The sequence below is a fragment of the Carettochelys insculpta genome, chromosome 5, assembly GCF_033958435.1.
Source record: "Carettochelys insculpta isolate YL-2023 chromosome 5, ASM3395843v1, whole genome shotgun sequence".
Classification (NCBI taxonomy): domain Eukaryota; kingdom Metazoa; phylum Chordata; order Testudines; family Carettochelyidae; genus Carettochelys; species Carettochelys insculpta.
Window position 1 is genome coordinate 46,646,504 of NC_134141.1, and position 26,255 is coordinate 46,672,758.

A 26,255-nucleotide genomic window follows, 5' to 3' on the forward strand; every position below is an offset into this window, starting at 1 on the left:
CATTCCCTCACGTTTCCTATATCAGAGGAATATAGTATAGTTCTGTGAAGGAAACCATCCTAAACTTGGTAACAGAAGCTAAAAGGCTAGCCTGTTATACCCTCTTCTACAGTCTACATCCTCCAAGACAAGTCAATACCTCTTATGCACCATACTGAAATAATTTTAAGGAAATTTCTTTCCTGAGTCCACTGACTTGCCTACCACAGGTTTATATTTTGTTTCCTGGACTTGACTGGTGGAATTTTTTTCCATTAATTAAATCCTCTGCCCTCACACCCAAATGGGATGTTGCTTCTAATTCTCCTTCTCTCTTTGAATATTGTATTTTTAAATGTATTCACTATGTTTTGACCTGCTCTTATAACATTCTTAATTCCAAACTGAATGTAGTGTTCCTAGGAGAAATGTATGGCAAGTGAGAATGTAATGGTTATAGCAATAAAACAGCCCTCCAAAAAGCATTATAACCTAACAAATTTCAAAGTGTCTGAGGCGCTCTAAAAATTAAAATAAGCTCATTAATTAAATTATTATACCTGGTAACTGCCAGAGAGCTGATTTCAATTTTTTTTTTAAACTCCAAGGGGAAAATCCAAAAAGGCATATCTGGTAGCTTCTGCAAAATGCTCAATTTAAAAATAATTTTCCTTTCTTAGAAAGCAGGCCAAGTGTGATGCTCTTCATAGTTCAGCCATCAGAACTGCACTAACTCCCCTGAAACCATATTAACTCCAGGATCTATTCAAAGCACATTGTTTGGTTGCCAATTTCCCAATCTGCATCCATTGGTGCTGTATCATTTCCAAACAGGGAGTCTGCTAGCAGCTGTGTGAAGTTCACAGCTGCTGTACAGAGGTGAAGAGTGTGGCATTACAAAGTCTTAGACTTTTAATTTAAATATGCTCTTATCCACAAATCACCTGAAGTCTATTATTTTATTTTGCCAACCTTCTGCCAACAAATATCCATTTAATTTACAAGGTAAGAGTCTTAGTTTACACTGTATACGTTTGGGGCATATGAATGCAGGTTTTATAGCTTCTCAGTTATGTAAAATACAGGTTTGCTCATGGAAAAAATAATGTTCCTTTTCTATCCATTGAAAAATATTTTCATTTCTACTGGAACAACTTCAGATCTCACATCCAGCTCCTGATACCCTGTTTTTAATACTGCACCCATTACAATAGCATCTAAGCACTGAGGCATATGTATGCAATCAAGGCCCAAAGGTTGCTTAAGAGACATTAGCTTATGCAAGGATACAAAAAGCTACAGCAACCCTCATGTCTGGGAACTCCCCTCAGAGTCTTTTGAATTGTTGCCACATGCCTCTACATGAGGTAGAGTTTTAAAGAGGTTTTATATGAATTTATTTATTTTTTTATTTAAATGTCAGTCTTCTATAAACTCAATACCAAATGGAGCACATTCCAAGCTCTGTGCACCCTTGACACACATTTAGAAGTAATAATAATACAGGAAATATAAAGTAAAAATTAACTAAAGCAGCAGTGCTTTTTCTTCACACACACACACCCTACATCATAAGATAACATCGTTAACATGGCCAGTACAGATTACCCTCCCCTTCCCCACCAAGTAAATCCCACCTTCAGCTGCCTCTTCCCAGCCCTTCATCAACATCCTGAAAACAGATGGGCTTCACAGCATGCCAAGAACATCAACATATGCGGACTATTTCAGACCTTGGGGGACAGAGGATTCCAAAGGAAGGGGTCTTTTAGAGAGAGTGCTTCACAAGCAGAGCCTATCTTGTACAATGGGGAGAATCAAGATCAAAGCCTTTTTTGAATCATAACTTTGCCAGTATGGCCTGGAGAGAAAAGCAGTCTCTCAGTGAGCAGGTCCCAAGACATTTAGGACTTTTAAGGTCAAATCATTACTTTATACTCCACCTGGTAACCACCAGTGAGCCAGCACAGATTACGGAGAACTGACTGTACATATTCTGCCAGAAACACAAAGATGAATTCTGAACCAGTTGGCATTTACAGATAGAAGCTGACAATTATCAAGAAGGCCCAAATGGCCTAAATCAGTGTGTCTCAAACAGCCTATGAGGCAGGTACAGATCGTATCTACATTTCTTCCCCTAACCCAAAGATACAGACTATGGCTCTTCTGTAAGTGTGTGCCATGCCTTACTTCTAGACTGGAGATAAAAATTAGACGCTCAATCACTTTGCACTTCTAGAGGGCAAATTTTAGCAGGTTCAATGTTTGACCAATAGAAGACTATAAAATGTTACATTAACACTGACTCCTTGATAGGGAAAGCCACATAACTGTAATAGCTGTATTATGTATTAAATTTAGGCTAGAATTGATGCATCAGAAGTTGATTTACCTGTCTTCACTGAGAGTGGTCAATGGGAAAATTTCTACCATCAACCTCCCTTACTCCTTGTGATAACAAGGAGTACAGGGGTCGACCCCAGACAGATTGATTTTGTGCATCTCTACCAGACATGTGAAATCTAACTCCGGAAGATCGAACCTGACTGGGTCGATCTTCCCAGAAGTGAAAACATGCCCTTAGAATTTCTTTTTGAGCTATAAGGAAGAATAATGTGCTGCTTTCTCTGTAATTGCTACTCTGCTTGAACACATAAATAAATAAAACCATGGAGATATACCTTCCTCATAGAGCTGCTTCCAGAGTCATTGAGTCCTGTCCCCTACCCTCACAGCAGGACCTATCACCATCCCCGACAGATTTTTATTTTTAAATGTACTTGCCTCAGACCCCTAAGTGGCCCTTCCCCCCCAAGGACTGAGCTCTGAATCTTGAGTTTAGCAGCTGAATGCTCAAACCGCTAAGCTATCTCTCCCCCACAACATGAGTATCTTGTTCTCAACAAGCTGCATGTGTGACAAGATTTGCTTGACACTGCACCTAATTCAAGAATGAAGCAATGAGTAACAGTTCAGCCGGCTAATTTTTTTTTCAAAGCACAGAGGTTTACATTTTTTATACCTGCAAGTCTTCCTTTGGTGTCAGTTTTGTCTATTGACTAAATGCTGAAATCTAGAAACTCAATCTAACATTTTTGTGAAGACAAACCATCTTCTTTCAGATAAACCTAGCTCAAGTGAGAGCAGTGTGTGCAAAAGTGTAGAGGCAGAAGCAACACTTGAGCTAGATCTTGAGCTAACGTGGCAGTGAAGACAAGCCCTAAGCCGGATGTTGATGTATAAACATGCACACTAAAAAAAGTACCTTTCAAGGAACAATGCATTCCAGAAACCATAGAATTATTTTAGGTTGTGCAAACCACAAAGCCCATAAGAAGGCAATCATAGAGCCAAGGAATAGCAAGATGTGACTAAGCTCTTACCTAAGCATACTCGACCTGTTCCATCCAGTGTCAGACCTTCTGGACACTCACAGTGAAACGATCCTCTGCTGTTAACACAATGCCCATTGGGACAAACACCCGGGAAGACATCACACTCATTTACATCTGAGGTGAAGTGAAACACAAAAAGAAGTTTAAAGGTTGCTACTGAAAAGCATTATTGAGGATTTAAGTTATACGATGGCAATCAAAGTATTTTCAGTCTGCAATATTTGAATCCAAAGACTGTTCTGCCTTACACCTGGCCACAAACAGCTGCCTGGGGCTGTTCCAACCACCATGAACCATGGTATAAATCAGCCACATTTCGCTTTTTGTGGAAAGGTTCCCTGCACTGGAGGTGAGGATGGACAAAGGAGCAGAGATTCCACTTATTTAGGGAGAACCTCAAGAGTGTTGGACACAAGAAGTTTCAGTCTGTTTTGTACCACGAGAACAGAGATGTCCTTCAGCTCCACTTACCTACTATCCCCCCACAAAGCCACCACTTCACCTTACTTGTGATAGTTGAGACACCTGATTAATGGAGCCATGCCTGTGAGCTACTAATTAGATGGACTACACACCTTTAAGGGGACCTCTCCGCAGACCACCTGAATGAAGCTTGCAGACCATGGGTGGGCCATGGACCACAGTTTGAGAACCACTGCATTAGGGTAGGGCATACTTTCCAGTGATGAATCCCCTTTAATCAGTTAAACAAGTGTGCTAATCCTGACTAAGAAAGAACTACTTCACCTTCGCAAGTAATCCCCTTAACTCTGGCAAATCCTCTTGGGCAAGCTGCATCTGGAACAAAAACAAAAACCCGAACAATTGTTTTCACAATTATTTGACTTTAACAGTTAATCGTAATTATAAATTTTGTGACTTCTGCCACCTTCAACTTTATACTAAAGGCCTAAAAAAAGATGAACAAGGGCATATTTTTAGTGTTAAGGTCCTACTTAAAAAGCCAGTGCAGGGATGCCCGGACTTTCTCTCAATTGTGCGTAGCATGACTAGCTCAGTTATGCCCAGGCATATAAATTAATCCTGTCTCTATTCCATTTGTCCTGTTCCTTAGAGCAACTGCTGTGATCCTTCCTTTCTCACGCACTGAAAGCGGGAGTTTTGGTTGAGCTACCAATCTCCAGTCCTAGAGGCTCTCAAGTTCTGTGATTTAGAAATTATGCTAGAGCAGCAACAGTAAAGAAACAATATGGGTGAGTTGTAGGACTCTGTGAGGTAGAAAGTACCAGAGCTTGGACAGCAGCCTGAGCTTGAATATCTACACTGAAGCCAGATCTTCACTACACAGGAAAAAAAATAAAAAAAATAATAAAAGGTACAGAAATCCAGCTACATGATTTGAATAGCTGGAGTCGACATACCCTAAATCAATTTTTCCTGCCATCCCCACAGCGGGAGGTCAACAGGAGACAATCTTCTGTCAACTTCCCTTATTCCTCTCAACTGCAAGGAGTATCAGGGTCAATGGTGGAGCCCTGATTGTTAGATTTAGTGCAGCCCCACTAAGCGTGCTGCATCAAATCCTAGAAAGTTGACTGCCACAAGGTAAATCTATCAGTAAGGATAGATGTACCCTGATTTAAACAGCCCCCCTTGCTAGAGGCCTGTAAGCCTGAGTCAGCTGGCCTGAGCCAGCTGTGGGTAACTCTTTGCAGTGCAGACGTATCCAGAGTGTCATAACTAAATGCATGGTGCAAGAGAGTGTTCTGTATATGTAGTTAACGCATATTTCAAGAGACCATTCAAGGTGAAATGGCTCATGAACATCCCTCTAGACATAAGGGGGTAAAAGGTCAGGGGGGAAGGAATGCAACCAGTGGGGAGATGTTAATGAATTAGAGTGCTGTAATAAGCCACAAATCCAGAGTTCTCTTTTCAGTCTTTAATTTTTAGTGTTTAACAAATCTATGAATTCAAGCTTCCAAGCTCATACTTTGAAAGTGTTTTGTATGTTTCCTTTGAGAATATGGACTAAGTGCACACCCACAGCTGGTATGAAGTTTTTGCCTTGTAGTGTTTTTCTGCATGATTTCATGCAACAGTGTAGTGATTGTCTGGCTTCTCCACATAACTGTTGTTGGAGCATTCAGCATCCCAAAAGAGGAACGTTACATATTGTGATAGGCATATTTAGTACCCATTGATCTTGAGAGATGTGTTCAGTGAGGTGTTGATAATCACAGCAGTAGAAATATGTCTATGAGTTTTGCATCTGTTGTTCTGTGAGGATCTGGTGCTGCTTTGAGTTGGCGTGCCCTCGTCTGTAGGCAATTAGTTTCTGTTGAGGGGTTCGAAGAGTTATGTCATGGCCAAAAGAGGGGCGTCAGAAAAGATTCATTTCAGGATGGAGTCCATGCTGACTATGCATTGTAGTAGTCTGATGTTACCCCACATGGATTCCAAAGTGGGGTAGTAAGTGAGAACTAAAGGTGTACCGTCAGGGGAAGTTTTTATTTCTGTACTGAATCAGGATCTCTCAGGGTATTTGGGTGGCATGCTGCATCTGTGAGGCAATCCACTTCTCTGGTGGAGTGCCCATGGTGGAGATGGCTTGAGGTGTATTAAGATGTATATCTCTGGCTTTCTCCTCAGATCCAAATTTGTGATATATGAGTAGATAATAGATGTGGTGGGTACGGGATGATTATTGGATCTGTAAAGTTAGGTGTGGTGATCTATGTGGTTTTTTTGTATACATTTGTCTGTAGGGTTCCATTGTGAGAAAGATTGTGGTGTCCGGGAAATTAAGGCTACTCTGGTGATGTGTCTGTCCAGAGGCTGAAAATCTCCTTGAGATATATCAGTGGTATCACTGATTTCATAGTGTACTTATCCAAACATTCTTCCTCAGCATGGCACATAAATAGGTTGGCATACTGAGGAATTGTTCCCATGGTATGGCCGATATTTGTTGTCAAATATAAAATTGTTCTGGGTAAGGATAAAATGGATGAGTCCAGCAATATGTTTGCAGTGGATATCTGGGTGTTCTCTATTGTCTTGTAAATAGCTGAGGCACACAGTGGTGCCATCATTTTGAGGGATGCTGGTGCAGGGAGGGAGGGAACATCCATGGTGGCAAGGGTTAGAGAGATTGTGAATGTTTGAATGTTGTGAATGAAAGAGATTGTGAATGTTTCAGTGTTTGTGAAGAAAGTCAGTTGCATCCTAGAGAAACTGCCCCTTTGAGTGGTTTGAAGGTGGTGTTATGAGTCCCAATATTCCTTCAATAAGTGTACTTTTGTCAGATATGGTGGTTCTTGCCGAGTTCCTCAACTGTGATAACTACATTAACGAGGCTAATTTAACTAGGAATTTAAGGATATGATCAAATCCTTCCCCAAACAACTTCAAGAGAAACTCTGTAAACTCATCCAAGGACCTCCTACATGTTTCACAAGAGTCACAAACAAAGAAATCAAGGCAATGAGCGCTCTCAAGAAAATACTAAATGATGAAAGCACAACATCAGCTTTGGGTGAGCACTTCATGAAGTGAAATCACAGACTTAAGACACACACTTGATTTATAGCTCATAATAATAATCCACAAACCACTCCCCTCCCACTTTCTTCTTTCTCCATGAAAGGAGGGGTGCTAAGGAGCCCCATGAAATGCGTGCTAGTTCTGACACTCTTGAGTTAGTTTCCCAGATCTGAAGAGTTCTATGTAAGCCTGAAAGCATTTCTCCGTCACCAAATAAGGATATTACTTTACATCTTTACACATCTCATATCTTTATTATTATCCCAGGACTAAGATGGCTAAAACAACCCTACATAAAGCAGCAATAGTTTCAGTACCAAGGTTTCTTGCTTTTACATACCTGAGTATTCAGACCCTTCAAAAAAACAGAAGCCATACTAGATATTTCTTATTGCTACACTTAGCCTTGCTCAAACACACACCGGCTATGGTGAGAATGAAAATTTACCCCCACTGAAATCAATTACAAATGTAATTTACTAGTGGTCTTCATACTTTACAAAGGGTTTCACACAGTGAGGTTTAGAAGTTGCACTAACCATTGCCCTCACTTCTTCTTATTGAAAATATTCTTATAAGAAAGATCATTGAATTGAGGCACACTTTTTTTTACTTAACCCACTGATACTTCTATCCTGCCCTCAAAAGCTAGAAGATTTATACAGCCAAGAAACATACCTAATTCACATCGCTCACAAGGGCTCCCCCAAGCAGCCCCTAAAGTAGCACAACATTCTGATTTCAATGTAGCACCATTGATGTTCACCTCACAGCGACTGTCTTGGATGTTCAACCAGCATGTTCCTTTCAGACTATCTGCAGTGGATTAGAAAAGAATTGGAGCTGTCAACCAGAAAAAGGGAGTTTATTTTCAAATCTGTTTATTGTAAAGAATATTTATCAGGAAGGAAGAGTTAATGAATTTCTTCTATTTTTCTCTGGACTAAGATGTGTACTGTATAATTAAAATCATTTCCAAATGTCATGTGGTATACTTTTGTTTTTAGTAGCACTGAGAACACTATCAAAAACATTTTGCATCCCTTTGTCCACAGTGAGCAGAACTCCTCTAGCAAATACTGTTCTGGTAGCGTATCTGAGAAACCACTCTAATCTAAATGTTTTAAATTATACGGCTAGCCGGTGATTTTTCTCATACCAGCTGCATCTGGATCTTGCTGCCAAAATCTGATAATCTTATTTTATTTCAGCATATGAGATTATACAATTTCTCCTTCTGAGATAAAATTTACAAAGGGTAATCAATGTGACTTTTCCTTTGCTGAGAAAGTTATTTATTACCCAGCATCAAAGCATTCTTTCTGCCACTTGCAACTCTTTGATTCTACTTGAAATTAGAAAAAAGAAAAAAAAAAAAACAGCCATGCTTCAGGCAGATGGCAGCCCACTGCTTTGTGCACTGCAGCTGAATGGTGTCAGAATTTTACAAACCATATCTGAGAAGTGCACACAAAATTATTTCAAAGAGAACAATGCCAGTAACCCTATTGTGTGTGTATGTGCATATTTCCCAAAATGGTAATGAAGCATTTATGCTACCAGCCAAGAACATGATCAGAGGTGGGACTGCGGGGGGAACGGGGAGATGGACGGGGCAGCGGTGGGAAGAGAAACAAAAAAACAAAATGCTGCTCTCCCTTCTCAGTAGGTTATTTACTGCCACTCCATTAACAGAATTGTCCTCGCTGGACACATTCATTTGGAAATACTATTAATGTGAAAGTGACGTGAACCAGTGACTAAAAGCAGCTTTTAAAAAGTGGCATTTATGATAGCTGCAAAACTTCAATCCTTTAGAGGCTGAAGTCCTCTGTCCACAAAACAGATAAAGTATAGGTAGCAGCCGTGCACACTTGTCTATGCTGTCCTTCCCATTTTAACATTTTCCCTGTGCTTATTATTTTGCAAACATCAATGACAAATTACAGGCAATGAACAAAAATTCACAGAGGCCCATGACCTGACATTTACTAAAAAGTGAGGAATTTTAAATGACTGGGACAATTGAATCTTGAGCTCTAAGTGCAGGGATGGGAAATAAGAAAATGGCGTCTGGTCAGAGTTAGGTAGCCCCAGGTGGGCCCCTGCCGTTATATTTACCTGCGCCTCTGCAGGTTTCAGGTAACTGCAGCTCTCATTGGCCATGGATTGCCATTCACAACCAATGAGAGCAGCAGGAATCAGCGTGGATCAGGACACCGCTTCCTCCTACTTCCATTGGCTACAAATGGAGATCTGCAGTCCATCAGAGCTGCAATCACCTGACACCTGCAGAGGTGCAAGTAAATATAGAGGTGGAGAGCTGCCAGGGACTAAGCTTGGCAGACTGGATCTGGTCCATGGGATGGTACTTGCCCACCACTGCATAAGCAGAAGCATGAAATCCCAAACCTTATTGCCTAAGAGAGGTGGATCCAGAACCTCTGCTGCACTAGTTGACAGCTACAGGTCCCCTGCTGCAGGCTTGGGGCTCAAAGCTGTGCCCATGGCAGCTGTTGACTTGGGATGCCCCTGCCGCCTGTGCTGGTGAAAAATACAAGAGGTCCCTACAAGTCTCAGAATCCATGACTCCTGTGACATCACCTTATCTTTCATCATTAGGGAAAGAAAAAAAGAACAAGTCTCAGATCACTCATGTCATATGTGGACCACAGCTGCACCAGTAAAACTTGTGTGAGATTAGCATCATTTGATACATCTGTGTTTCTCTGTTTATCTTAGTTCATTAGATGTATATCAGAGAAGCACTTCTACATATCAGCCAACAGTCCTCTCCATTTGTAGGACTACATGTCAAAGCTGACAGAGGCATACAGCAAACAACAGTGGGACAAGGAGGTATTGATACATTCACGACCCAGGCCTTTCATTGCTGGCAACAGGTCAGGCAGAATAATTATTTGATTAGTTTACTGGTTTGTGAAACTGCATATTATTTAGGTTTGGCAGAATTTGGGCTTTTTAATATTTTTGACAGATAATATTGATTTTTAAGCTTCTTCATATTTATCCATTTCAACTTTCATGTTTGTAGAAAATTTCATGGGTGCACAAGTCACACAATATTTATTTGATGACAGATGCTGAGATTCAAAAAAGTTAAGTATTACAACAATTAATACATAAATTGTCAAAAATATACAAAATATCCTTAAAATCAAACTAATAAGTTCTCCAGCAGCAGTTTTCTTATTTTGAACATCTGTAAATTTCAATAACCAACACTGGAAATATTTTTAGTCGGAGTTTATCATTTACATACATTTACTGACAAAAATCCAAATCTTTTGAGCCTATTTACATTTGACAAGAGAGTTTATCATGTTATTTACACAATAAAGAGCTTTGTCCTGTAATCTTTACAAAGAAATAACCATGATCAAATGACTGTTCTTGCAGCACCACTAAAGCTAATAGGAATTTTGTCTGGGTAAAAATTATAAGATCAGGCCCCAATTTTGTAAATCTGTGTTTGTCAGTTTTGCTTTGCCTGCAAACCCCTTTTGGTCCTACATAAATACTCTAATAATTATTTAAATGTTCTAAATTCTCATACAGACATAACCCAGATCAAAGGCAGTTGGAGGTTTGAGGAATTCATGATTGGGTACATTGTGCTCACTTCCAAGTTAACTTAGTAATACATTGAATGTACATATATTGTTTAAACCATATCCAGCTCCTCCTACCACTGTTTGCCTGTTTTCATTTTCCAAACATTAATCTTTCGCTTACCTTAGGGCCAGTTTCTGCCACAATTACTGAAGCTAAGTAGAATTCACTATCCAAATAATATACCAACCAACATGACTACCTAAGTACTAAGGTCAAAATCAATATAATTATTGGCCCTTAATTATTTCACATCAGTTTTGTGTCTGGAAACATGAGAAAGCATAAATATAAAACCACACAGACAAGTGTGGTGAGGGTCACATGAAGGAAAGGATACAACCTCTTAGCTAACTGCTGATACACCAAAAGGGGAGAAAAAAAATAAAAAAAGCCACTACTGCTACCTGAGAAACTAAGTCGTCCAGGGTCGAAAGACAGTCTTAGATTGCAAACCTTTTTGACAAAATGTGGACACACCAACCCTTCAGAGGGAACAATCAAACTCTTTTCAATTCCTTCTCCCTGCTAACCAGTATGATCTCTGCCTTTTCTGGACTGAGTGACAATTCCTTTTCATTCAGATTCCTATCTCAGCTAGGCACTGAAAAGCAAGAAAACCGCAATATCAGGATAAAACAGATTGAAGACTTAGAGATTAGTGCCCAACTCCTCTCACAAGATCACCTATGGTCCGCAAATACACATTGCGCAAGTAGGGGAACAAAATGGAAGCCTGTGAACACTTGAAGTGCACGAAGACCTGAAGAACATCATGCTTTCAGACTTCTTGGAAAGATCGGAGCAAGCCAATGTGGGGAATGTACCCAAAGCCAGATTCTGAAGCTATGACCTTGTGGTCAACAACTTCAAGTGCTGCTGCTGGGTCTAACAAAATCAATTACTTTTTTTCCCCCATTGTGTGGACATCCCCCATCAAGGATATTAATATGTTACATATTTTATCCCCAAACCATAGAAATACTTGCTGCTGGACAAGGATCCAGATCCAAAGTAAGAGTGTTCCAGATGAATTCAGAATGGCCTTGATATGGTTAGTATTCTTGCCCAAAATAAGAAGGTATGAGGCAGTAGAATAATTGGAGAGGTCATCAATGCTTAATTATAGCTGTACGAAGCCACAAATAACAACCTTTTGGTTAAACTGATATCTAGCCCTCTTAGAGAGGAATAACAGCAATCTTTATCAACAACAGACCTAAAAACTCCCATTGGTTTTCAAGGTACAAAATGCATGCACCCGTAGCAGCCTGCTCCTATATAGATGAAATAGCATTAATGATTATTATGTGTGTATTCTCTGTGTTTGTTACTGCTCCAGTGGAAACAGGCAAACTGGTCTGGATTCGATCAATGTTATTCAGAAAACAAGTCCAAAATGTGTCATGGTCAAATATGCTACTTTGTACTATAGCAAGTATAAATTAGTAGGGTGCTCTTCTTTACTTCTCTGTTGTTTTAATCAATGTGATCAATTCAACGTATTTATAACAGAAAAAATAAAAAAATCAAACCAAATACACCACACCTGTAGACTCACCAATGCAAATCAGTCCAGTAGAATCCAGTTTACTGCCAGATGAACATTCGCAGTTGAAAGAACCAAGATTGTTCCTGCAGGCGCCATTGACACATGGGCTGATTTCACATTCATTTACATCTATAACCCAGAAGGAAAAGGTACCATTAAGACAGTCTTGAATTTCTGGAAAATATTATGCTGTATAAATGAAGCTGTGAACCATGAAATGCCAGAGTGTCTAGTAAATCTGGCTTCTGTTTTTATTTTCTTTTAGCTGCGGTACAGCCTATGCAGGGGTGAGCACTGTGCAATGTGTGTGTGCATGTATCTACTGGCCTATTCTGTAAGCGTTAATTAAATGGGGTTTTCTTGCAAGAACAGAAACTTCCAAGAACTTGGACAAAAACATTTTCCAGAATCTCTTATTATTGTCCTGTGAGAAATCAAAATCTTTTTTGCATGAAAAGCTATGCACTCTGAGCCACGACATGCTGTGCACAAACAAAGGTCTTATTGTTTCTGTCATTTATGGCTCCATGAGGCTTTGGAAGAATTAAAGCCCTGTCAGAAACAAAGTATTACAATGCTGGCTGAGAGTTCATAGTTCTGAAAAGTGCTCAAGAAATAAGACGGAAACCCTAATGCTCCGAATAGTATTTCACTCCAGCGACTCTTCTCATTTTCACCCACATGGGTTTTGTTTTTAAGCCTGTACATAAGTAAGAATAAGACTCTGGCTGTCAGCATTAGCCTTTTTTTTTTTTTAAAGTGAAATTAATTTTAAAATTAAAAAAATCAGCAAATTCCTCCTAATAGTAACCAATTATAGTTCGTGTAAGTTACTAATTTTGTTTTAGATTTGGATCCTAAATCAAACCAGACATCCTAGTCCAAACTGTTTCCTGTTTCCAATACTTACCTAGAGCCTGTATTTAATTTTCAATTATTTTGTGTTAGGCTATTTTAGGTTTATAAGCTTGGCATTACTTTTGTGTCACTATTTGAGAACATAAGTATGCACCCAAACTCTCTAATTCTGGATCCATGACAGGAACTATTTCACCTATTTAATAGCAGTAGTACTAAAAGTCCCCTTCCCATGTGGCGTCGTATACCACACAGGGCTCGTCTACACTAGCCCCCTCCTTCGAAGGGGGCATGCAAACGAGCCCGATCAGAGAATAGCAATGAGGTGCTGCATTGCATATGCAGCACCTTATTAGTGTAATTCTCACCATGCAAATTTCAAAGTTGCTAACATTGAAGCACCAGCAAGCTGTGTAATCACGGGCACTTCGAAGTACCCACGCAACTTCAAAGTTCCCTTACTCTCAAAATGTTTTGGGAGAAAGGGAACTTCGAAGTTGCATGGGTACATCGAAGTACATGTGGCTAGACTGCTTGCTGGCGCCTCGAAGTTTGCAACTTCGAAGTTCGTACAGTTAGAATTATGCTAATGAGCTGCTGCATATGCAGCGCAGCATTTCATTTCTATTCTCTGATTGGGCTCGTTTACATGCCCCCTTTGAAGGAGGGGGGTAGTGTAGATGAGCTCATAAAGACTTAATTTCTTCATACATTTATCTTCTTTATGGCCTTATGGGATCATAAGAACAACTATGAATTTAAACTGTTATTAAAATGACGGAACACATCTAGAAATGTGAAACCTTTAGGAAACTGATTTCTCTCGCCATCCCCCCAAAAGTACTGCTTTTAGGGACAATACCCAGTCCCTTTACTTAATGGATCTGTTCAACTAAATAAAGTGATCAGGCCTTGGTGCTTGATATGAATTGTTTTTGAATAGTGACAATGCTTTATGCTACCATGCAGAGCAGCTGTTTTTTTTTTTTTAGAATAAATTCAATATTCTTGTTCCCATATGAATAGCAGGAATAAGGAATTTGGTGGAGGCAGCTCACAGAGTGAGATATTGTAAATATTCACCAACTGGCTAAATAATTCTTAAGATAGAACTGGCACTGGAGAACCTACACAGAAAGTACTTTTACCACTGTGCTTTCAATATCTAGACACATTCTTTAAAACCGCAATAGGGAGAGAAGGGCATCTGAACTACGGCAGGACATCTAGATCCTCACTTTCAAAGCACTACCACAAGAAACAGATCTTTTTGTTGACTATTAATATAGTAGACTACATATAGGCTGGGTCTACACCCACTCCCAGCAGCTCAATGCTAATGAGCAGCCTCACAATTACAAATGGCTGTTCATTAGCCTGGTCCAGTGCCTCAGTATAGCAGCATGAAATCTCACTCTTGGCAGAGGGGGTGCTGCCAGTAAAGAGGCTGTGTGGATGTGCCCCTGCCAGCAAAAAGCCCCTCTGTTGCCAGCCCCTTATGCCTGTAGAGCCCTGCAGAGCCCTGTCAGGCATAAGGGTCTGGTGACAGAGGAGTTTTTGGTGACAGGGGCACATCTACACGGCCTCTTTACTGCCAGCACCCCTGCTTTGCCAAGTGAGATCTCATGCAGCTATGCTAATGAGCTGCAGGACCATGCTAATGAGCAGCCATTTGCAATTGCAAGGCTCCTCATTAACATGGAGCTGCCAGGAGAGCGGCTCTGTGTAGACCCAGACATACATATATGTAAAGCCCTGCACAATTACAAAATTTGTACCTGCATTTTCATCTGTCCACAAAAATGAGCCAAGAATATCCACAGACATTAACAGATGCAGATATAAAGTGGATAGCCACACATTTGCAAGGTTTTAGACTGAAAATTTGTATATGCATCTGACAAAAATGAGCTGGGGATATCCTCATCCACACATGCAGATACCTGCAGACATAAAGGATGTGCAGGGCCCTACATATATGTACACACACAAATACAATAGAAAACATTGTTGCATAGACAAGGGCTCAAAAATTAGGAAATGCTACAATTAAGGTTTCCCTTTCACATACTGGTTGTGCATAATATACACTGTGATACACTCTTTAATTAGATGATCACATACTATTTTATTGCCCAGGAATCTCTGTCTCACTCAGTATAGCATGATGGATAGCGCCCACTTCATGAACAGCTATGCAATATTTTGTTTTATTCTTGTGCAGATATGTAGCCCTGCGTCTTATTTACTGCACACTATTCAAACCTTGTTCTGAAGAGGGAATCATTAAATTTCCCCATGGGCTCTTCTGTGGTGGTCACTACTTAATTACCTCCATGCTTCACAAGTATCAATTAAGTTATTCTCACAACACCCTTATGAGACAAAGGATGGTACATGTTGCACCTCCGGGGCTGTCATGCTCAGGACTGGACTAATCCAGAACAAGATAATTTGCCAGACCTGGGGAGGTTCCCTGCATATGTTCCCGCCAAGCTGCCACCCCTTCCTTACCCTCCACTGGGCTGCTTACCCATATGCTGGGTGAGCTGACCAGACTCTGGCACCAGCCTGTGTTGCTGCAGGGGCTCCCACCCACGCTGCCCCCTGCAGGATTGCCAGGAGATGCTGGCCCCACCCTGCATGGCTGCCTCCTGTGGGGCTACCCACCCCCGCCTCGTGAAGCTGTCAAGGCTGCCATCTCCAGACCCCCAGGGTTTTTGGAAGATGTGGGCTCCAGCCTGCCCTCCTGCCAAGTTTTCTAGTCCAGGAAAATCCCTGGTCCTGCCAGACAAGGGATGTTGCCAGACCAGAGTGTGCCAGTTAGGAAGTGAAATCTGTATTATTATCCTCCTTTTATAACTAGAAAACTGAGCCACAGAGGGCACGCTAAACCTGGGCTCTGATTCAGGGCTGAACCCAAGTCCCTTTTCTGTCCTCTCTCAAATTAGTGGTGTCAGGTCTGCAAGCACTCTGAGCTTTGGGGCAGAGACCTTGCTATTGGGCAGGTTCATACACAGAATGAATATATATATATATATATATATATATATATATATATATATATATAAATAATAGAATCCTATTGAGACTTGGGTTCAAGTCCTTTCATTTTGTAGTATGCACACAGGTCAAGCCAAAGCCCCAAATCAGAAGGTCTGCACCGTGTAGCACAGAGCTGTTAGCGTGACTGTGAGACATAGGGTCCAGTAACTCTGGTTTACATTATAGTGTGGATGCTCAAGAGGGGGCCTGGAAACACTGAGCCTACAAGCCTGGCTCCCATGCAGTCTGGTTTACAATGCAGTCTAGACATACTTGACTTAAACCCTTGTACTCCAAATGGAGCATAGGTCATCTACAGGTCTCCTTCACATCAGTCTTGAAACAAAACTTCCAGTCTCAGTACAGCTTCTCCACACTGTCCAAGGTCTTCCTCTTTTGAGGAAGGGACTTAAGATGGAGAGTCCACCACCTCTTTAGGCAATGCGGTCTAGTGCTTTACCACCCTCCTGGTGAAGTAGTTTTTCCTAATTTCTCACTATGCAGTGGGATGGTTTGTTCCTGTGCCTTCGGTTCTCCCTCAGTACCCTCAGGTTCATTAAACCCACACCCTTGGATTTGTGTACATCCAGTTTTTCTAGGCAGCTCTTAACTCGTTCCTTGCCCACTGAGGGCTGCCCTCCACCTTCCCATACTGCATTGCCTAGCACCGTAGTGTGGGAGCTGGATGTGTGTCGGAGAAAGGATGTGGATGTGCTGGAGCAGGTTCAGCGGAGGGCAACAAAAATGGTTAAGGGGCTGGAGCACATGACTTATGAAGAGAGGCTGAGGGATCTGGGCTCATTTAGTTTTGCAGAAGAGAAGACTGAGGGTGATTTAATAGCAGCTTTCAACCTCCTGAAGGGGAGCTCTAAAGAGGAAGGAGAGAAACTGTTCTCAGTGGTGGCATACAGCAGAACAAGGAGCAATGTTCTGAAGTTACAGAAGGAGAGGAGTAGGTTTTATATTAGGAAAAACTGCTTCACTAGGAGGGTGGTAAAGCACAAGAATGCATTGCTTAGAGAGGTGGTGGAATCTCCATCTTAAGTCCCAGCTTGACAAAGTCCTGACTAGGATGACTTAGTTTGGGTTGAACCTGAGGTCCCTTCCAGCTCTATGATTGTAACCAGCAATTTAATACTTTAGTGACTCCAGCATAGACTGCATACTTTCTATTATCATCTCAGTCATCTTTTGGGTTTTTTTAACCTCTTTGAACATCTTTTCTTAGTTAATACATTTAAATTTATTGCTGGCTATTAATATAACCCAGTTCACGTCATTTCTAACTGGAGGTGGGGTTGAGAGGTGAACTTCTTATAATTCTCGGGTTGGTAGCCCAAGAGAGCAGGAGGGTCAGGGGAGTTGAACATTTGGGTACTGGAATAAATCCCTTAAACAGTTTTTCCAGAGCTGATCTCAATGTCTGTACTTCTGCAACTGGGGGTAGCTCTGCCTATGAGCTTTGCTAGACTAGGCCTTAATGCCTGGCTCAGCAAGACAAGGTTAAAGGGTGGTCCAGGATGGCAGAATAGGCTGACTCAGTAATCTCTTAAGCACCTCAGTTGGCATCGCAGCGAGACTAACCTTAATTCTAGTATTTCTTAGCTTTTGACTGGCTGACTCTGCAACCTCAACAAGTTTCTTTTAACATGTGTGTATGTGTGTATGTGCGTGCACACAGATGCCTGGGTTCTCAAAAATACAAATTGAAAAAAAAAAAAAGAAATTCAAGCTTCCCCTTTAGTGCAGGCCTGGCCTCAACCCTGGACTGGGGAATGTTAAGTACAACAAAATCACAGGAATTTAGGTGCTAATACCTAAGAAATCCATACAAAGCATGTGTAAACTGAGATTTTTCCAGGGTTTACAATCTGCCCATATTTTCACAATGATAGCTAAAGGCACAGTATTGGCATAAAGGCCGCCTGTTTGCCAAATTCTGAGTCTCTGTACTAAACTACCCGAGTGCTAGAACTTTTAAAAGGTGACTACTAAGGCTTTTGGTTATGGGTAAAACAACATTTTTGGTTAGCATCATTCTCAGAAACTGCTAACCTGTTTTGTCCGAAATTTTGCAAAACGATTCAGCCTGATGCAGACACCCATCATGGAACATTTCAGCACAAATGTTTAAAAGTATGGGAAAGTTAAAAAAAAAAAAAAAACAAACCCAAAAAACTGAAAATAGCTCCATATAAAAAACTCTCTCTCACACATGCCTGAATTTCAAAAAAGAGACATTCTGTTAACCAAATAGATTATCAGTCCAATTCCAAATAAAATACCAAGTGTCAAACATATAAAACATTTTAAATACTTTGTTTAAATAAGCTAGCAATGTAATAATTTTAAAATGAAGTAAAAAAATACTACAGTAGTCCCTTGAGTTGTGTGAGGGTTGTGTTCCCAAGCACCCTCACATAATTCGAATTTCACATAAGTCAGGGGGTGCCTATTTCCCCGCGGAACGCACATTCAGCATCTGGGGAAGCAGCAGGAGCACCTGGAGCTCCTTTTAGCCGTGTCTACACGTGCACGCTACTTCGAAGTAGCGGCACTAACTTCGAAATAGCGCCCATCACGGCTACACGCGTCGGGCGCTATTTCGAAGTTAACTTCGACATTAGGCGGCGAGACGTCGAAGTCGCTATCCTCATCAGGAGATGGGGATAGCGCCCTACGTCGACATTCAACGTCGAAGTAGGGACCGTGTAGTCATTGCGCGTCCCGCAACTTCGAAATAGCGGGGTCCGCCATGGCGGCCATCAGCTGAGGGGTTGAGAGACGCTCTCTCTCCAGCCCCTGCGGGGCTCTATGGTCACCGCAGGCAGCAGCCCTTAGCCCAGGGCTTCTGGCTGCTGCTGCGGCAGCTGGGGATCCATGCTGCAGGCACAGGGTCTGCAACCAGTTGTCAGCTCTGTGGATCTTGTGTTGTTTAGTGCAACTGTGTCTGGGAGGGGCCCTTTAAGGGAGCGGCTTGCTGTTGAGTCCGCCCTGTGACCCTGTCTGCAGCTGTGCCTGGCACCCTTATTTCGATGTGTGCTACTTTGGCGTGTAGACGTTCCCTCGCAGCGCCTATTTCGATGTGGTGCTGCGCAACGTCGAAGTTGAACATCGATGTTGCCAGCCCTGGAGGACGTGTAGACGTTATTCATCGAAATAGCCTATTTCGATGTAGGCTTCACGTGTAGACGTAGCCTTTGAAAGGTAAATCCTGGGGTTGGGGGGGGGGGGGCGCAGGAGGACAGAATTAAGCCTAGTGATGGGTTGGGTCCATGGGAGAGGAGCAGGGGGTTAAGCCTGGGGTGGGCTAAAGCCTGGTGGGGGGGCGAGCCAGGGGGAGGGTGTGTTGAACCAGGGCAGGGGGCCGTGCATGAGAGGTGGTGAGCTGCACATGAGGGTTTGAACAGGGGCCAGGAAGGGGAGGGGGTTGAAATGGGGCTGTTGAGCCAGGGCCAGGGGGAGAGGGATTTTGAGTTGCGCTTAACTCATGTTAACGTGAGTTAAGCACGATTCATAATCACACATTTTGAGGGTTTACTGTACACACATCTCTGAATCTTCATGACACTTTGACTATGTCTACACTACAGAGATCTTGCAAAAAAGTGTGTCCACACACAAAAAAGAGGATTGAAAGAGTGATCTGCTCTTTCAAAAAAAGCGGCCACACAGTTCTTGCTCTTTCACAATAATGGGCCAAGGATTGAAAAAAATCAGGGACCATGAGGACTGCTCTTTAGAAAGAAGGGACCTGCGGAGTTTCTACACACACTTTCTTTTGCAAGAAGCTTTTGAAAGAAGGCATTCTTTCTGAAACAGGAAAGGGAGAAGGATTTCAAAAGGAGTACCGCATTCTTTCAATTTACTTTTGAAAGAACACTTTTTGCGTGTAGATTCTCTGCAGGATCTTTCAAAAAAGCCCCCTTCTTTTGATCATCTTTCGAAAGAACTTGCTAGTGTAGACGCAGCTTTTCTGTGTTTTTTTCCATTAAACATATTCTCTCTCAATTTTCTAAGACCATCTAATGAAACAAAAAGGAAAGTGATTAAGACTCTGGTATTTCAAACAGAAACCCAATGACCCCATCTCTATTTGTTTCCATTTGTTTACTTTGTGCATTTGAAACTGTTTGGCTCCAGTTCAGCAAAGCACTTAAGCATATGCTTAACTTCCAATGAATTCAATAGGACCACTCATTTTGAAAGTTAATCACATATGCAGTTGTTTGTGTAACAAACTGCCTGATGTAATGATCATAAAATCAAAAAATTACAAAAGCCCCCATTCAGTGAGGCACTTAAATGTACAGAATTCCCATCTTCACTGCTTTGCTGAACTGAGGCCAACTAGCATCATAGACATCAAGGGAACAGAAAATAATACTTCTCTCTCTGTGTACTAATCTTACCTGTGAATTTTAACAAGAGTAAGAAAGATTTTCAGACAAATATGATTTTAGGTTTATAGTATTTCTTTAATTTTGAAAATGCAAAGCATGGGTATGTGAAACTATTTGACATTCCAAAACAACTTTAAGTGTGGTGTATATACGCTATAAATTTCATCGAACCAAAAATTGAAACAACTCACTGTGCATTCCTGGAAATAAACTTCAAAGCACGTCTGGTTTACATTTATGAAAAAATAACCAAAACCTCAGTTTGTAGTAAAAAAATTCTGCTTTCACCGAGCTCAAATGGACAAACAAACTTCCAAAGTTTTCACAACTTTGTGTGTCATTACAGCTATTGCAAAAAGTTGTATTAATCAAGATTTTCTCACTGACACACACAACTTCACTGTACCTGGGCTGCAGGGCCACTCAGTCACAACGGCTCTCTGTAACATGGTGAGCTTCCCTCAGGTAGCCAGCAGTTCTAGTGACTGATGTGAAAGGGTAGTGGGCAACAAGTTTAGCTTCTCCTAGCTCTTAGTGTTAACCCACGTTTAATCTTGGTACTTAGAGGAACATAAATAATGTAATCATAGGCAGTCCATATTGTGACCAATTTCTTACTTATGAATATATAGGCGTTTTCTTATGAACATTCAAAGTTGTTGTAGGTAAACAACCAACAGGCATTTCATTTATTTATGAGAATCCCCGAAGCAAAAAATACCTGTGACCTGTTATCAATCTGAGGAATCCTGAATGATTGCTCAATTAATACTTCTTTCAGTCACAGAGTACAAATACCTTTTATTAACACACAATTTATCAGGCTATAGTTTTCCCTGAATACTCTTCCCCTCCCTTATCCTACAGTAATTGCCTGTGGTAATTGTGAAACTCCTGAATACCCAGGTACGTATTATACTGAAATGTTATACCAAAAATTATAGTCAGAAGCACTGCACTGTAAAAAGTTTAAATAAATCATACTTGCTTGCCATTTGTACTTTCATATTTGAGGTAGGCTTGTTAAACTGATCAATAATTTTCCTAATGAATCTTTTAAACTTAGATAAAAATTAAGTGGTGATTCTTTACAATTAAGTGTTGAATTTTCTTGATGTGTACAAATGACTTTCAGGATTCTATTGACACCACCTTGCTTGCTCCCCTGAAAATCCAGCTCTACTGCAATTTTACACAATTTCTCTCTGACACTAAGGCTATAGGCCTACTCTTGTTTGGAATGTTTCTATTAATACAGAAAACTCTTTCATACCTGGCAACCCCAGGACTGGGAGGTTGCTGGATATTCAAATTTGCTGCTTAAAAGAAAAGAGGTTGGGAATCCCCAGCAGGAGGGCAGGGAATCCTGATAGCCCTGTGGCTGGGAGCTGGCTGGAATGCAAAGCCCTGCTAGCAGCTCCAGCCCTGGGGAGCCAGCCAGGGCGCTGGGCTCCAGGAACTCCAGAAGGCCTGGGTTGGGGGAACTCCGCCAGGGCACAGAGCTCTGCCAGCAGCCCCGAGGCTGGGGGCAGGCCAGGTCCGTGGGCTCTGCCAGTGGCCTGCTGCATGGGGCTGGGAGCCCACTGGCATGGGGGAATGCCAGCAGCTGGCTGGCACAGGCTGGGAGCCAGAGGGCCTGGAGTGTGGGGAAATGTGGCAGGCCAGGGTAATGCCAGCAGTCGTGGCTAGACAGGGTAACGCCAGCATTTTTACCTTCACATGTGTCAGTCTCAGTGCTGAATACGTAACCCTTAGGACATGTACAGCTGTAGCTTCCAGGTATATTTCGACACAGGCCATTGTCACACAGCAGTCTGTTCACTGAACATTCATCAATATCTGGAAAAGATCAGGAGAACATGTTAATGAAAAAGTCTGTCCTCTTCTCTAAGTATTTTTTTAAATGAACGCCCAGCAGAAATCACCTGTCTGACATTCAGTTTTCTGGATTTGCATCTGAAAGTAGAAATGCTAATACTTACTTTCAAAAGTTTAACATACTCTGAAATTCCTCTTTACCCCAAATTCTATGTTACGTTTCGGAATGTTTATTATTATTTTGCAAATATAAATAACTTTTTCAATAAAGCACAGCTTCATACTCTCAGAATGTCCCTCATTAGAACACAGTGACGTTGGGATATTTGGCAGCTTATAAACAGTCATAATTATTGCCCTCAGATTTGTCTATTTGGCAATTAGAAGCGATATTGAACATGGTTTTAAGAAAAAAAACATTGAGTTACATCACTGTGCTAATCCTTTTTCCTGTGCAAATATTTCCTGTCAGAAAAGATACAGTAAGAAACACCTATATTAATATCTAAAATATACATATGAAAATGTGTTGCTACATTCCAACAGCTCATGAACTCAAATTACTGCAACCATGACTGACTCATGAGTGTGCATATTTTTAATTGCACTAATTGTTAGCAGGTATAGTAAGACAAGCTAACATTAAGGCCGAAGAGTCAAGCAACAAAAGGATCAGGAAAATCCAAAGATAATGTTGCTCCTTGACTTTACTTTACAACTCTTCTATAATACACATTAACAAACAATTTTACTGAAAACTGCTTGGGTGCATCTACACGAGCAAGTACATTCAAAAATCGAGGTTGAAAGCCGGCCCTCTTTCGAAGTAACCCACAGAGCTTCTCCACACACACCACAATCTTTTGGGGACATTCTGTCGAAATTGGTCCTCCATTCCCACGGTAGGAAAAGCGCCCCCTTTCAAAACATAAATTTCAAAAGAGAGCAAGTGTAGATGCTCTGCTGATTGCTATTTCGAAAGAGGGAGTCCTCCGTGGTGGCAATCAGCTGGCAGGCGGCGGTGCTGCTCACAGCACAAGTGAAGGCAGCAGGGAGCCCACGTCACTCTCCAGCACGCTGGCAGCTGAAGGTCTCAGCCATCCCGCCTTGCTCCTCAGCTCTACGGCCAGCACCCTGGACCCCGGCTCATGCCAGGGGCCCCCCACGGATACCGGGGAGTCCACCCAGGAGGTGAGCCAGGCCCCTTCCTGGATGGAGGCCAAGCTGCAGAACCACCTTGCCCTCTGGGAAGATGAGGAGGTTCTGCACCAGATGGGGGTACAGTGCCACAATGCTGCTGCATTCGAGCACCCTTCTAAGGACCTCACTGGCCAGGGTCACCCCACCCGCACCGCGGACCAGGCGAGGTCCAAGGTGAAGGAGCTGCACCAGGGATACTGCAGGGCCCAGGACACAACTGGGCGATTGGGGACAGCACCCAGCAGCTGCCCCTACTTTAAAGAACTGGATTGCCTCCTGGGACTCAAGGAGACAGGACCCTCAGCCATGGTCCTCAACATGGCAGACCCTGACACCACGTTGGAGCCCAAGCCCGAGACATGGACAGAAGGAGAGGACCGCCCAGGACTGACAGCCAGCACTAGGCGTCCATGGATGGTCAGGCTGCTCTAGACCATCAGTGATGATGAGGGCTCAAGCGAGGGGGAGCTTGTCATCGATGTCGCATCCAGCTGAGCCCGCTCCAACCGTGCCTCACCCAAATTCCTGAAGAGACCCACAGATATGAGCCATGCATGCCAGTCACCTCGGGGCAGGGGGAGGGGGTCCCACCCACATGGCCGTTGGCCCCAGGGCACATGCAGGTTGCACAGCCCTGCTCCCACGGCCTCAGAGGCCTGAGACACGGTACTCAACACCATGCGGCCAGGACAGCACCATGGGCTGCCCAGCCATGGAGAGACTGGGGAGGCAGAGGGGAGCTTGTGCTTGTGGCACCCATATGGGGAACCCCAGGATGCAGTCCCTGCAGGGCCCCCGGGATAGGGAGCTGGGGGAGGGTTCACAGGGCCATCACTCGGGACTCTTCCATCCTCTCCCCTCTTCTGTCTCTGCACCCTCGGCCTCCCTCCCTCGTCCTCCCAACCTCCTCATGCCCCAATCCCCCCTGCCACCCCACCCCTGCAGCAGCTCCACCCATAAGCCTGACCTCGCTTCCCTGGTCCCAACCCATCTCCTCCCCAGCTGGCCTCACGCACCTGGCCCACATGTTGCGGGCCAGGGCTGGCTGGGACGAGGCCGCACCCCCACCCCTTGTGCCGACCCCAGCGAGGCCGCGGGGGCCCTGCCCCAGCTGCACCCCACCTCTCTATGCTGGACTGAGCCCTAAATGAGCTGCCAAAGGTCACAAAGGAAGTCTGTGTCTGAGCTGCAAAAATAATCCAGAATTAGGGGGGCTGGAGCACATGACCTAGGAGCAGAGGCTGAGGGATCTAGGGTTATATACTTTGCAGAAGAGAAGAGTGAGAGCTGATTTGATACCAGCCTTCAACTTCCTAGAGAGGTGGTGGAATCTCCATCCCTAAAGGTTTTTAAGTCCCGGCTTGACAAAGTCCTGCCTGGGATGATTTAGTTGGGGTTGATCCTGCTTTAGGCAGCAGGGGGCTGGACTCAATGACCTTCTGAGGTCCCTTCCAGCACTAGAATTCTATGATTTCTGAATTCCAGTTCAGTACTTTAACACAACCATTCTTCCTCCCATACAACATATCTGCAATTTAAGACCATAAGGGCAACATTTTGGTATGTCCTGTCTTTTGAATGCTTGATATTTCATACTTAATGAATCAGCAAAGAAACAGTCTATTTCGCTCTTCAGCGGCCAATTATTTTGAGAAACGGGAAATGAAGCAAAAAAGTACTGAAAGACGTAATTAGAGAGACAAGGTGAGTGAGCTAAAAGATCTTTTATACGACCAATTGCTGTGGGTGAGAGACAAAATTTTGGAGCTTACACACTGCTCTTCTTCAGATGTGGAAAATGTCCTCAGAGTGCCACTGCTATGTACAAAGCTAAATTGATTGTTCAATGTAAGTTGTTAACACGTATTTCATTCAAAGCAAACACTAGAGATTAATAGTTTTCAAACTATTTTTTAGAATAAATTAACTTTCAAATTAATTTTCCTTCAACCCACATCTCTAATTGTGCTGTATTTTTGGTTATCAATAATTATTTTTTAGAGCATCCAAAACCTCCAATTAAAAACAGAAATCCATCATGGCAGGCACTGTAAAAACATAAAAAGACACAGCCCATACCCTATAGAGGTTTTAACAATGGTAGAGAACAAAAGTATTTATATTTTGCTCAATTGTGTTGTAAAGATTTTTTTTTACAGCTAATAAGATGCTAAACATGAGCTGTTTGCAAGACGTACTTCTGCAGAAAACTGTTAGATGGTATTTAATTATTGTTAGATATATATTTATGCATAACTATACACACAGTACGGCTATGTCTACATGAGAGGCTTTTCCTAGCAAAACTGGGCTTTTGTTGGGAAAAACCACAGAGGGTCTACACGCAAAATGCGTTTTGTCAATAGTTTGTCAACAAAACTGAGCACATCCACCGGCAGCATTATACCTCTCCCCATTGAACCATAATGCCTCTCTCAACAGCGTTCTGTTGACAAAGCAGCCTTGTAGATGCTCCAAGACCCCTCTGTCGACAGGGCTTCTAGTACACTGGGCAGCCCTGTTGGCAGAGCTTGTAGTCAGCTGTTCTGTCAAGAGAAGGCCAGGCAGTCTGGCTGCTCTCTGTCAAGAGAATGGCTTGCTCTTTCAATCTGCTTTTATGTGTAGATGCAATCTATTGACAGATATTTTGCCTTGAAACCCCTTCTGAGGGTGACTTCTGTCGACAGACACTTCTCATGTAGACATAGCTATACGTGTGTGTGTGTGTGTGTGTGTATGTGTGTGTGTGTGTAACTACATATACAGGTTGAACTCCTCTAATTGGGCAACTTGGGACCTGACTGGTGCCAATGAGAGCATTTGCCAGACTATGGGAGATCAATATTGTCTAGCACATTACCA

The 26,255-nt window shown here is 42.5% G+C and overlaps 1 protein-coding gene across 1 annotated transcript in view; it reads right to left on the reverse strand.

The window, feature by feature from the left end:
* The window catches only part of FBN2 (fibrillin 2), a 314,667-nt gene that overhangs the window by 147,235 nt on the left and 141,177 nt on the right, over positions 1–26,255 (reverse strand). Inside the window, exons 19-23 of the mRNA XM_074995040.1 lie at positions 22,089–22,214; positions 12,079–12,198; positions 7,563–7,700; positions 4,125–4,175; positions 3,366–3,491 (exon numbers count right to left, since the gene is read on the reverse strand). Coding sequence (XP_074851141.1) covers positions 3,366–3,491; positions 4,125–4,175; positions 7,563–7,700; positions 12,079–12,198; positions 22,089–22,214 — 561 coding nt within the window. The remainder of the gene's footprint in view (positions 1–3,365; positions 3,492–4,124; positions 4,176–7,562; positions 7,701–12,078; positions 12,199–22,088; positions 22,215–26,255) is intronic.